Genomic DNA, 13300 nt, shown 5'->3' on the forward strand with positions numbered 1-13300 from the left:
GGAGGAGTGAGGCAAAGATAGTGTGAATGCCAATAACCCCGGTGCACATCAGCATGGGATGCCAGAAGTCAGCGGGATAGAATCAAGTTGCTACCCAAAAAGTCTGGAAACCAACAAGGTCCTTGGTATAGTTGAGCAAGATGGGCTGGCACCAGATATAGGGGTGGCATCAAGGTCAGAGGCAGGGACCTGACACAACTGTAAGCAGGCTGGGTAGATAGATAAATAGAGATTTCAGGAAATAAACTATGAATAAGACAGGAGTCCTAAAAGCCCACTCCTACTGAGGCTGACGACCTAGTTGTTTGGGCTTAAAGGTATGCCATTTTTCAGGCAGAGATAATCAGAAACAGGTCAGAAAATAGATTTCAAGATATAGTTAGATTCAGATAGTTAGGGTTCAAACGTAGATCATAAACAAAGCAAGGGTCCCAAGAAGCACTCTTGTATTAGGTACAGACCGGAGGTGTGTAGGAGTCAATTGGCTGGCTTAAGAGCACAGAGCTGGGATCAAATTCTGTTAAACACTCCAGCCCACCCCATCAGGCACTTAGATTCCCAGTTAGAGGAAGCAAACAAGCCATACTAAAACATAAAAATACACAACTCATCTTCTTGGTGTTTCAAATATTTATTTTAGGTAGTAAAGGCTTTTATTGTTCTGAACCCTGATTACGAGTCACATGATCAAGAACAACTTAAAAAGGAGATTCAGGAGCATGTAAAAAAAACTACAGCACCTTACAAATATCCCAGAAAGGTAGGCATCCTAATTATGATGAATATTCGTTCAGAATTCTAGAAAATTTCAGCTGTTTGTGTTTTCCTTTTTATTGAATATGAATATTTTCCTCAAACATGCTATACCAAATGTTCCAAACTGAACTAATGACATATAGATAAGAATAAGAATCTTTGAAATTAAATTGAAACCGCTAACCTAATTTGTTTGGTCATTTGGCTTGCTGGACTTGTAGAAAATCCGAAATATCAAGAAAAATCTCCTCAACAATTTCCCCCCATCCCTTTTTTGGTTGTTACCCCAAACTCATGCCCAATGAGTACCCTAATTCTTTCACCCAGAATTCAAATAACTGCTATATAATTGGCTTTCATCTAAAGATGAAAACTTCTGGGCTAACTTTCTTCTCCTTGATATCAACAGGTAGAATTTATTCCAGAGCTGCCAAAGACTGTCAGTGGGAAGATAAAAAGAAATGAACTAAGGAAGAAAGAATGGAAAATAGTTTAGATTCATTCCATTAATTATTATGGTATTTATAAAATAAATATGGTATCTATAAATCTGTGGAAACTGCAAGATAAAAAATGTGGTAATACCTTTATCAACTGTTGGTTTAAAATTTTTTGTGGTTATGACATCAGGGCTGAATTTTAAAATGAAATATTTGGTAAATTCCTCTGCATTCCTGTCAATGTTGCTATAATTTGTTAATATAAAAAGAATGTCATCAATTGCTGAGGAATTTTTAAATGTATGTTGTAGGAGGATTTTCTGAAATCTCTGTCCTGTTGGTTTTCAAACTTTACTCAAATAGTTCTTCTGATATGTTGATATACAAGACAGAACCTATGTTCAAGCCATGAAATAAAACTAAACAACTTATATAAGTTTTTAGAAAAGTAAAAAATATTAGTTAGATTATTGTAATTCTCAAAGTACAAGTATCTACTTGAAAATAGACTAGGAATTTTTATCACATTTTTGTTCAAATAATTTAAAAATAGTTTGAGACTTGTTTCAAAGCCAAACTATAAAAGAAGGATATCAGTCCTTTGTTGATTATATTGAACCTATTAATAATAAATACAGTTTACAAAATATTTCATTTGAGTTTCTTTAAGAAAGTATGATAAATTCACCAAACACTAATACATGAAATATAAATAGTGTAAGACATTACCAGAATATTCATGTTTGGGAATTCAAGGAACAATTAGTATTCATACATGAAAGTTTATCAATTCCTCATTGAAGGCCTGAGTCTCAAAGAATTTTTAGTGGAAAAACTTAAATTTCTGTCATGAATATGGCTTGTTTCTGGAGAACTAAAAGTGAGTCCCTCTGTGGAATGAGACAGAGTTACCCTGTTGGCTCTTTCTTTTTGAAGTGTTTGTTCCCATTTGAAATAACCACAACATTTTCTGTTTTCTTGGTATTTCCCAATCGGGCAACAATAGAAGACTTTTCCATGGTTTGGTCCATTATTAGAAACAACAAGTCTCTTAGATCTTCGGCCACACTTGCATAAGGGAGGTGTCATTTTTCCACTCTTCCAAGGTTCTTGTAGGTTAACTGTAGATGTTAAAATAGATGGGAGAACCTTTCGGGAAGAACTTCTTACTGGGGTGCAATCAGATGATGTAGGCTTTTCTTCATGAATACTGAAGGTTTGTTTTTTTGCTGGTGGAAAAGCTGGGGGATTGGATGGATTCCTTTTAGTACCACCTAAACGAAGAGGATATTTCCCCAACACTAAAGGATGAGATGCATTGGCATTAACACTGGTGAAGGTACTTGATTTGTGTTCAGGTAATTTAAAGGCAAAAACATCTGAATCTAGATCTTTGGCTTGTTTTATATTGTAAATAGTAGTCTGAGGACTCTTGTACACAATAGATTTAGAAGTCTCAGATTTTTGAGGAGTTTCTTCTATGCCTCCCAAGTTTTCACAACTTAGCATTTCTAATTCTTTTAAAACCATTAATCTTTCTCCAGAATTAAATGAAGTATCTAAGTCTGAGTCACTAATGGGAATTGTACAATCCATATTTTGCTCAGGCTGAGAGGCTGGCAGTAAAACTACATCCTCCCAATCAGTCAACATAGGTAAACAGTCAAGAGCAGAACTCATTTCCATATCAGAAACATGATTGACAGATGAAATGGTGGTAGAAACAAGTACCAATTCTGAACCTATTGAAGACTTAGATTTGGTATTAAAAGCAAGATGTTCATTTTTTCTTTGCTTCTGCATATAGATAGGTGAATTAAAGGTAGGAGACTGCAACTGCCCCAGAGAAGTAGAGGACTTTGTATTTAAAAGAGATAAGCAACTTTTGACATCGTGAAGACCTGTTTTTACAGTCTTTACTTGTAATTGATCCTGCTGTACAGGAGAATTCGCACAAATTGACTCCATTTGAACTTTTTCATGAGAATTTATTGTATTTTTAGGCTCCCCATCATATGTGTTGGGAACCTGTATGCTAATGTTGCAGGCAGATGTTTCTTCAACTTGATTGGTATTCAAATTTCTGGCCAGAATGCTGGGATTCTTCTTAGTGGAAACCTATGATTCCACAGACAAATCCAACAGCTTTAGATACCGCACATTCATAATTTCTTCAGTACACATTATATGACAAAAAAGAAAAATGTCATTGATTTATAAATGATTTCACACATGCAATCTACATTTCAATGAACCTGTGACTACTTCTGGAGTTTGAGATGACGGAATAGAGGCAAGACACCACTAACCTTGTTCAAGGACCTTGTAATTTTCATTAGGCAACCATCCCTGATCATTTTCCAAGCAAGAAAGGCAGTATTCCGAGAATCATCCAACCCTGAGAAAAGAGATATCAAACACTGAATCTAATGGTACTAGTATAAAAAAAAAAACAGCAAAAAAACCCAAAAACCAAAAAACAAATTACCACTTAGAAACCGGGGCATAGTGTTAGTTTTATGACTATCTATTAATTTTAATCATGATAAACTGGTTTTGTGGAAAGCTGTGGCAATATTACCAGTGAAAAACAAGATCTTCCACATTTATAGAGGAAGATGTGAAAAGTTGTTAGACAATTCCCCAAAATGTGACCAACATTCAGTAGGGACTATGATTTGTGAGTAATCTAAATAGTCTTGTTCAATTTTTCACTAGGCCACCATATCATTTGGGCACTTTAGTATCCCTTTTGGTTTGGCTAATTCCTTTCATTCTCTTTAGCAACTAGAAATCCACTAGATGGCAATCTTTATCTTAACCGTAGTTTATGAAAAGTGATAATTTGAAAGTTTTAGAAACAATTTGAATTGTATAGATTAGGTTTTTTTTTTTTTTTTTTTTTTACACTGAAGGATATCCCTTATTAATGACATTACCAAAACATGAAATGTATCTGGAAGATTTTATACAAGTCAAATGACTTACATAATAAAATGATTTTTAATTTATACTAACCAGAATGTTCTCGCCCTGAGAATTCTATTCCCACTTCCTGCAAAGCACCACTTAGTCCTTTTGGTTTTCTCCTATAGAAAAGCTGATCAAATAAAAGAACACATATCTAAAAAAATAATTACTATTTGAAAGGCTGTGTGTTAACAACGTTTGATAATTTTTAGTTCTATTAGATTTGGAATATGCTTATTTTTGTTGTATTGTTTTTATATACTTTACAAAACGTAACATTCAGAAAAAATATTTTATTTGTAGAAACCCATACCCATGTGTGATAAACTTTAATAATTTTTCAAAAGAAGGAAAGTGAACATGTTTCCATCTTTGGCTGTTACCTTGTAAGTTGCTCTGAGATCAATCCAAGAATTTAAGAACACAGGTTTTAACAGCTGTTTTCTTTTACACTCATACTCCAGGCAAACCCCCAAGTCCCAGTCTGTATTAAGTATATTAAAAAAGGACAAAGTCAATGATGACAGCATTTTTTACTTATTCTGCCACCATTTACAAATATAATGTTGGAAGATGATATAAAATAGAACAGTAAGATTTAGTTGCTCTGCTAATAACTAAAAATTATTCACTTTATATAACTTACTATTAAGAAACTAGGTTTTTAATCATGAAACTAAGTCTCAGAATGATTTCTTAAACACCCCCCCAAAAAAACCCCTATTTCAGAAAGAGTAAGGTATTAAATTACAAGGCTCATATTTCCTCTAGTCTAGGAAAATAATTTTAAATAACATAATTTAGAAACCAAACATTTAGTAACTAGAAACCAAATATGACTATCAGTGCTATGCTATCAATGGCATGGTATTGCTATCAATGACTATTAATGGCAATGCTATGTCACAGTCATACAAAAGACCTACTTTAAATGGCCCATTTTTTTCTTAATGTCTACTTTTGTAAGTATCAAAATATAAAAGCAAACAATGTAAGCTAAATGAGGACTCTTTTTATTCAAGGCTGTAGAAAATAGCATAATAAGAGTTTTTACTAAATCATCTTTGTTTGGATTCAGAAGAAAAGAAAAGAAAATATTTCTGATTCTTAAAGTTAAGGCTTAAAATTTTAAGGTATCCCAGAATGGTAATTTTAAAAATATGAATTTACTTTTCTTGGTTAACATCTGCTAGGCACTTGGATTTCTTTACCTTGTCCAGGAAGTTAATAAGTATAATTCTAGATTAGTAAGTACAAAACTAGAAATAAAGAATTACATAGTATTTATTCAACCCATTTGTGATTTGATATAACTTATTTTTTTTTACCTGACCAAGTAACAAATGCACATAATTTTACATCAGAAGTAGAAGGCTCTGAAACTCTAGTAGCAAAAATAATTTTCTTCTGTTGCTGAATCTTATTAATCCATTTACAGAACTGAGATAAGCAAATCTTCAGAGGGGCCCCTTCATCAACTTGTGCCTGAACAGAGTCACAAAATCAGAATTCAACAATCAATTCCATAATTATTGAGCACATATTATAAAAGGATAGGCACTATAGAAGGATATAATAAAGAAGAGGTTCTAACTGGCAAAGAGTTTAGCTTGTGAAAAGATGTTAAAACACATGGGAAAGAAATAATGATGAAAACTTGCCAAGGTAAGAAAATTCAGGTTGATAAATCTAAAATCACACAAAAATATAATCATTAAATCTAGACTGACAGAAATAAAAGACAAATTTGAGTCACATAATTTCTGCAAAAAAAATTTTATCTTTATTTTTATAACACCATTCTTTTTCTTTTATCTAGTCCTGAATCCCAAATAACACTATTCTTTCTAATTTTTAAAGATTCCAGTGGATTTCTGGAGGGGAAATTACTTCTCCTAACACTGAAAAAAATCTAATTCCAAATGGTATATAGCTTTTATTTTCTTTTTGAAACTGATTACTGAATTTTAAAATTTGCATCATACCTGCTTTATGCCTGTCAGTTCCATGCAAAATTCTGAAAGAACTGGATGTTCCTGAGGCTGAACATAAGCATGGAACTCAGATTCAATGTCTCCAGTTGATGTGTTCAACAACACTGCCGGAAATTCAACTAAATGAAAGAATTATCAACTGACACTTGAATACAAATATACATAACTTTTTAAAATTAATGCTGTAATCACTCTAAATTAAATATATTACCATCATAATGGCATCATTAGTTTCAGTAAAAGCATGTTAAAATGACAAAGCAGTGTGATGTAAAGGTTACAATAGAGTTATACCAAAGAATAAGTCAAAATATTGAAGTTATAAGTATATCTACTAAAAAATTCTTTATACAATTAAATACAAAGATCATATGGAATTTGAAATGTGCTCCTTTTCTACAAAGGTATTTTTTTCAGTTTCTATGCCATTGAGGTTTTGTATGTAATCTTAAAACAATTATTTTATATAATGACACATTTAGATATTTGGGATTTTGTTCTTTTTTAGTTAAGACAGGTTTTATATTACAAATCACAGATCATCTGTTAATTCCTACTATTGTCTGATTTAAATCTATAAACTTTAAAAGGACTCATCCACCATGTTTCCCCGAAAATAAGACAGGGTCTTATATTTATTTTCCCTCAAGACACCCTAGGGCTTATTTTCAGGGGATGTGTTATTTTTTTTTTAAGTATGTACAACAATCTACATTTATTCAAATATAGTTAAGTCGTCTTCTTCTGGAACATCATCATAACTCTCCAAACCCCGAATTTCATCCTGAATTTCTTGAGACTCTATGTCCTTTAGAACCATTCGCCCCAATCTCTCATGTCCAGCAATAGAGCTCTCCATGGGGCAGATGAGAAGGGCTGCTCGTCTTCTTTAGTGCTCCGTGAGGAAATGCATGGGTTGTGCAGATATGCTGTGCAGCCATGCTCATCACTAGGTCTTATTTTCGGGGTAGGCTTATATTGCGCAAATGCTTAGAAATCCTGCTAGGGCTTATTTTATGGGTAGGTCTTATTTTCAAAGAAACATGGTAGTGCTAGCTTTGGTATTGGCAGTCCTGACTTACTTATTTCCTGGCTACGGTGGCACTTCCCATCATTCCAGCATGTCGACTCAAAGTCAATGACAATTAAGTAGTCAAACAACTGCTCTGCAAAAGATCAAGGTGTATTTACGCTTTACCAATGTTGAAAGTGCAAGGCTACAAAATGTAAAGAAACTATGCACACTACTTACTGGATTTACTTCTTCCTAGATTTTCATTTGCTGGTGCAATTGACTTTCTCCTAATTAATCCAAGCTGCCTAAAAATGTAAAACAATCCAATATGATCAATGAATTCATTCATGCTCCTGTTCGAATAGACTACCAAACTAATGGTATCAGGGATATAGCAAAACCCTTATTATTAATGTATTGTGACTGAGAGGAAATTGAACTAGACTTTGGGTTTATCTGCATGGGCCTCAAAAATATGTATTTGCAAACTTAGGCTAAATGTATCTGCTCCACTTATTTTACAGTTGTCAAAGTAGGTTTTGCCTAAAGTTACCTCCTTAAATATTTTAACTTTAGCCTCAAGATTTTTTCATATATAATGAGCCATAACCTGATTGGATACATAAACAGGTTGTAACTTGACTTCTGTACCAATCACTGAGTTTTGGCCAATCACATGCAGACAACTGTTCAAATCTTTTTCAGCAAACGCCAAGCTGAAACCAATCCGGCCATAACCTCACTTCTGTTTTCTGTCCATAAATTCTCTCCCACCATGCCAGCAGTACACTGGGGTCACTCTGAACTTATTCTGGTTGGGGGATGGGCTCATTTGCTATTTTTTGCTCAACTGAACTCTGTTGAATTTAATGTGCTAAAGTCTGTCTTTTAACACAGTAATCCTGACTCACATGATTATAAAGGTAAAAATGCACCAAAAAGTTTACATTATTTTTGCCGTTGCATTTTTCAAGCCCTCGCTACATGTTCAGCACAGTTCTAAGCAAATAAAACAATAGAGCCCATGGTTCAGTCTTCTAATTTAAAAATCTGAGTAAAGAAACAAGATATCCATAGGACCACTGCAAAGTAATCTATGATACAGGAACCCCAAAGGCAATATGCTAGAGTCCAAAGAAAGGGAAGAGCTTACAGAGGTCCTAAGTGCAGTCTTTAGTGCAGGTGAGACAAACCATTTTCACAAGTAGGTAGAGTTTTAACCAGGCAGACACCTCCTGATGTAGTTTTTTGTTTAAGAGGTGATAGGGAAGAACCAGGATTTGGGAATAGTAACAGCTAGCATTTATTGCTTACCACATAGCAAGTACTTCTAGTGGTGTGGAACCAGCTGCCTTCTGATTTCAAGACTTTTCTAAGCACCAAAGGAGGCAAGAAAAAGCTCCATCTTTCTCTACTGCACTCCTTTTAATAAAAGGATTTGTTTTGCACAATTTGGATTCAGTCAAAAGGCTGCACTTAAGGATCTAAAAGGCCACATGTGGACTTAAGGCTGCAGGTTCAAAAAGCTAAGATAGATGGTGACCTTATCTACTCAACAACTGTAGGAAGTAGACAAAATTTTCCTACCTATATTTAACCGACGAGGAAAGTAATTCAGTGAATTTGCCAAAGAACACAGCTTTGGTATGTCAGCCCAGCATCGTCCCATTCTGAATCTCACGCTATTCACTAATACATTATACATTGCTTCTAGAAATCAGAAATGTGAATGGCATGTCCAGGAATCAGGAAGGTTACAATGTTTCACATTATAAATTAGACAACTAGGAGGTGGTAGGGTGAACGGCTTGATGTGCTGCCTGAGACCTCCGACCAGTCTACAGGGTACTGTTACTTCCAGTCGTCTCCCAAGGCCTAGAATGGGCAGACATTGGCCCAAGGCCACATTGTCAAGAACCTCAGGTTCCTCAGCCTCGAGCTCCTTTCACCTGAGGCTCGCAACTCAGGTGAAGGATCCAGGAAGGAGCCTTTCTGCCCAAGGTAGAGACTCCGAGGTGCGGAGAATGTAGGATGCCACCGCAAACGCCATGTGCCCAGACGCGGACGCCAGCACCAGACCAGAAGCTATTCCCCGCGCAGAAACCCCTCACTTACCGCGCCAGCCGTTTGGTCGCCATTCCCGACACTCCTTGCAGTTCGCGATTCAATTGCCGGAAGTGGTTCGACCCCCACTTCCGGTTCATTCAAACGCTCGGCGCGGCTGAGGAGGTCGCTGCGGCGCCTGAGGCAGTGACTTTTTCTGCTCTTCGCCGGGCTCCGGTTCTGCGTTTCCGGGGATTAGGGGTGTGAGGAGTAGTTTTAGGCCGGGGAGCCGCTTGGCAGCACCCCTTTCCCTGTTTGCCAGCGGGCGGAGGCGCGTTGTTGCCGTTGGGGAGCCGTTTCGAATTCGGCCTCCGACGCGGATGGTAAAGCCAGTTGGCTTAGTACCGTGGGGCGGCGGGGAAGATCGTTGGCACCGTCGCATTCCGTGGGGGCGGGGACGGCTCTGTAAACTGTGAATGGAGGAGCGGATCCCAGGGAGGTTATAAGCTGTCCAACCCTTGCTGCTCTCCCCTCGGGAGACGGCCTGCCGGTTTCCTCAGCTGTAGCTGCTCTTTCTCCACAGCCTCATGGAGCCAGAAAAGGAAAGGACCGGGAGGCAACCCAAGAAGGGCAGGAAGAGGAGGCGGGCCCCGAACAAGGTGGTCGGGGCCGCTGAGGCGATGAGAGCCGATTGGGATCTCAAAGAGAGGCAGCCCGAGGCCAAGGTGAGCAAAGGGAAGCCCTAGCAGGCGGCCCAAGGCGGTTTGGAACTCTCAGACCCTCATCCCAACCGTCTTCCGGGGTCCCTGGACAGGGTCAGGCTCACCCATTCCCTGGCCTCTCCGACCCTGCTATCAGATGTGTAAATGGGAATGATAAATACAACGCCACCTACTTCCGGGTTGTTATCGGCAGTTTAAAACTGGTATAGTGCCTTGAACGTAATAGGAATGCTCATTCAACGAATAGAATTGTTTTATGTTCTAGGGATAACTCAGTGCACAGAAACAAAATTCCCTGCCCTTGTGCAGTTTACATTCTGGCAGGGGAGTAATAAGGCTGATCATCATCCCTGCCATTTATTGAGAGCTGTATATACTTCATTCATCCCTTCAGGCAGTCATCAGTTTCTTATTGTCTGCCATGTGCTGGACACTGACGTAGGCACTGGGGTACATCAGTGATTAGACAAAGAGAACTTCTCTAATAGGGCTTATGTTCTAGTGGACAGACAGGTGATAAAAGAGGTAATGATAGATAAATTATATAGTATGTTAGAAGGGGATTAGGGCTATGAAAAATTTTTTCTTAAATAGCATTCCATTCAACCAGAGGCAGCCCCGAAAAAAAATCAGATTGGCAAAAATGTATTTAAGTGTTAATGTAGTGAAAAGTATAAGGAGATGACAATCTCTTTTACGTGTTTATTTATCTATCTACCTATTGGTCTATTTATGTATTTATTTAGAGCTAAGGTCTGTGTTGCCGGGCTGGTCTCAACTCCTGGCCTCAAGCGAGCCTTCTGCCTCAGCCTCTCTAGTCACTGGGATTATAGGAGTAAGGCACTGCACCCTGCCATTGTTAGTTTATTTTTAATTTGTTTTGGTTTTTTTGGTACCCCAGGTGGGACTCAAACCCACAATTCTTGGGTTAGGAAGTCAGCCCTTTTTTTGTTTTAAAACATTCTCAAATTTAAAGAAAAGTTGCAAGAAGAGTACAAAAAACTCCTCTCAGCCAACATTTTTTTTAAAGACAGCATCTTGCTCTGTTGCCTGGGCTAGAGTGCAGTGATGTCATCATAGTTCACTGCAACCTCAAACTCCTGGGCTCAAGCAATCTTCCTGTCTCATCCTCCCAAGTAGCTGGGATTCCAGGTTAATTTTTAAAATTAATCTGGTTAATTTTTAAAATTTTTTTGTAAAGATGGGGTCTTGTTATGTTGCTTAGGCTGATCTTGAACCCCAGCCAATATTTGAAAGTAGTTACTGACACAATGTTCTATTCCTATCTGCATCGGTGAATATTTTAGTGTATGTTTCCTATAAACAATCCAACATAATCACAATGCAACCATCAAAGTCAGGAAATTAATGTGAATGTACTGGTACTATCTACTATTCAGATCTCATTCAAGTTTTCTCTAGTTGTTTGAGTAATCCATTTTAGCAGTAGGGGCCAGTCTAGAATGATGTTAAATTTAGTTGTTATGTCTCCTTCAATCCAAACAGTTCCTCAGTCATTCCTTGACATTCATTACAGCTTCCTAAGTAGCTGGGGCTATAGGTGCACACCACCACGCCCAGCTAATTTTTCTATTTTTTTTTTATAGAGGTGGGGATCTTACTCTGGCTCAGGCTATTCTCAAACTCCTGAGTTCAAGCAATCCTCCCACCTCAGCCTCCAGAGTGCTAGGATTACAGGTGTGAGCCAAAACGCCTGGCCCGATCTTATTGCTTTTAAAGAATCCTGGGGCAGTTATTTTGTAGAATTTCCCTCAAGTTAGCTTTGTCTGTTTTTTTTTTATTGAGTATATTTAGGTTATACATCTTTAGTATGAAGATCACATTGATTTGTTCCATTTTTGGTGATAATAGCCTTGCTTAAGATCGTGTCTGCTAAACTTCTCTAAAGTTCTCTTTTTCTCTCTATAATTTCATGGGCGGTGCATTCTCATTACACTTTCAATTTATTTATTTACTTTTTTTTACTCAGTGATACTTAATTTTGTTCAATGTTTTGTAATCTGTTATTTATTGTAATTCTCTAAATATCCAAGATTTTGTGATTAACCTAGCTTCTGTATCTTTTTGCATGACCCCATCATTCTTTGAGGATTTCATTACTTTCTGGCATAAAAAGGTATTATTCCAGGTGCATATGTGCTTTCCCTGCCCTTGAAATTAGGGCTTGAGCTCTTAACTGCTATACTCTGCTGCCTCCCAGACCAAAATGAAAGTAGTAGTTATCTCTGAGTTGTAGAGGTGACTTATTTTCATTTATTTATTGTGTATCTTTTATCTGTTTTATGTTTCTCATCTGAGTCTTATAAAAAGCATTAAATAACTTAAATAACTACTTAATAACTTAAATAACCAGATATAAGTGTAAATAAACCCTTTTTAAGGAGGGTGGAGAGAGCTCCCTGTTGCCCTGGAATAAATTCTGGCTCCTTAGCTTAGACCACATTGATCTATGATCTGGCTGCTGCTTCCCTCTCCTCACACCTCTCCTACTCTACAATATGCAGTCTTGGCTCTAGCCAAACCAAACTATAAGTTTGGAGACAATGTTCCCTCCAACCTGTGGGCTCATTATTAAGGCTCAGCCCCAGTATGTTTTCATCTCAGTAGCTACCCCCAAACTCTCTAACCCCATAGGCAGTTAGCCTATTTGCTCTCATATCTTTGTAATAGCACTTACCAACGCTGTATTAGAATTACTAGAATTACCTATTCTTGCATTTTTTTCCCATCATAGAATGGACTCCTTGAGAGCATGAATTGTGCTTTATTCCTCCTACTATTTCTGGCATGTGACCAAGTATCTATAATTCAGGTTTTGTATCAATGTTTGCTAAATATCCTATTAATAATGTCATACAGCAGGTAGTTGTTTTAGACCTTCATTTTCAATTAATTAGAACACTCCTTAATGTTTAGATATACCTGTATGTCAGAATTATCAGAAACTAGAATAATAATTTGCCTTGCTTTCTTGCTATTCTAGACAATCATGTTTGCTATGTCCTATTTTATCTTTGCAGAAAGCCCGCTTATCTACCATTTTATTTGCTGAAAACTATGAAGTAACCCATGGCCAGCTATGTGAATTGCTGAAATATGCAGTTCTGGGCAAATCTAGTATTCCTAAACCCAGGTATGGAATGAACTTAAATGGTGGGTATAAACCAGAGGTTCAAACTGGTGTCTAGAGGACCATGCCTGGTTTATTGACATTATTTTTGCCATGTAGCATGTCCTAAATTTTCTTTTTTTATGGTGACTGCCAACAGTTAAATCTGGGAATTCCCGTAAAAAAAAAATCCAGATTTTTTACTTCTTCAAAAAAACCTAAAGATCTGG

At 37.0% G+C, this 13300-nt stretch overlaps 3 protein-coding genes across 6 annotated transcripts in view; 2 read left to right on the top strand and 1 right to left on the bottom strand.

The window, feature by feature from the left end:
- ACSM3 (acyl-CoA synthetase medium chain family member 3) overlaps positions 1–1305 on the top strand; it is a 43567-nt gene extending 42262 nt beyond the window's left edge. For all 3 annotated transcript variants that reach the window (XM_075995161.1, XM_012790185.3, XM_012790186.3), the window contains 2 exons: positions 641–760; positions 1166–1305. In XM_075995161.1, the coding sequence (XP_075851276.1) occupies positions 641–760; positions 1166–1252 (207 nt within the window). In that variant the 3' untranslated portion in view covers positions 1253–1305. The remainder of the gene's footprint in view (positions 1–640; positions 761–1165) is intronic.
- Positions 1306–1567: 262 nt separating this feature from the next.
- Positions 1568–9387, bottom strand: ERI2 (ERI1 exoribonuclease family member 2). The gene is made up of 9 exons (XM_012790181.2): positions 9291–9387; positions 7413–7480; positions 7243–7326; positions 6152–6279; positions 5495–5651; positions 4550–4650; positions 4215–4296; positions 3506–3594; positions 1568–3314 (listed from the first exon to the last, which is right to left on the bottom strand). Exons 1-9 carry the CDS (start codon positions 9377–9379, stop codon positions 1983–1985), a joined length of 2130 nt encoding a protein of 709 aa, XP_012645635.2. The 5' UTR covers positions 9380–9387; the 3' UTR covers positions 1568–1982.
- A 75-nt stretch (positions 9388–9462) lies between these two features.
- REXO5 (RNA exonuclease 5) overlaps positions 9463–13300 on the top strand; it is a 36070-nt gene continuing 32232 nt past the window's right edge. For both annotated transcript variants that reach the window (XM_075995159.1, XM_075995160.1), the window contains exons 1-3: positions 9463–9601; positions 9802–9943; positions 12982–13094. In XM_075995159.1, the coding sequence (XP_075851274.1) occupies positions 9806–9943; positions 12982–13094 (251 nt within the window). In that variant the 5' untranslated portion in view covers positions 9463–9601; positions 9802–9805. The remainder of the gene's footprint in view (positions 9602–9801; positions 9944–12981; positions 13095–13300) is intronic.

This window comes from Microcebus murinus, chromosome 19 (assembly GCF_040939455.1).
Source record: "Microcebus murinus isolate Inina chromosome 19, M.murinus_Inina_mat1.0, whole genome shotgun sequence".
Lineage (NCBI taxonomy): Eukaryota > Metazoa > Chordata > Mammalia > Primates > Cheirogaleidae > Microcebus > Microcebus murinus.

Excerpts from the sequence above, each read along its gene's own strand:
- ERI2 (XM_012790181.2), bottom strand. The coding sequence starts at position 9,379 with ATGAACCGGAAGTGGGGGTCGAACCACTTCCGGCAATTGAATCGCGAA. Across the intron at positions 6,280-7,242 it reads CCACCGTAGCCAGGAAATAA|TTGAATTTCCGGCAGTGTTG; the intron begins GTAAGTCAGGAC and ends TCTTTCATTTAG. Across the intron at positions 4,651-5,494 it reads TGCATTTGTTACTTGGTCAG|ACTGGGACTTGGGGGTTTGC; the intron begins GTAAAAAAAAAT and ends TACTTAATACAG.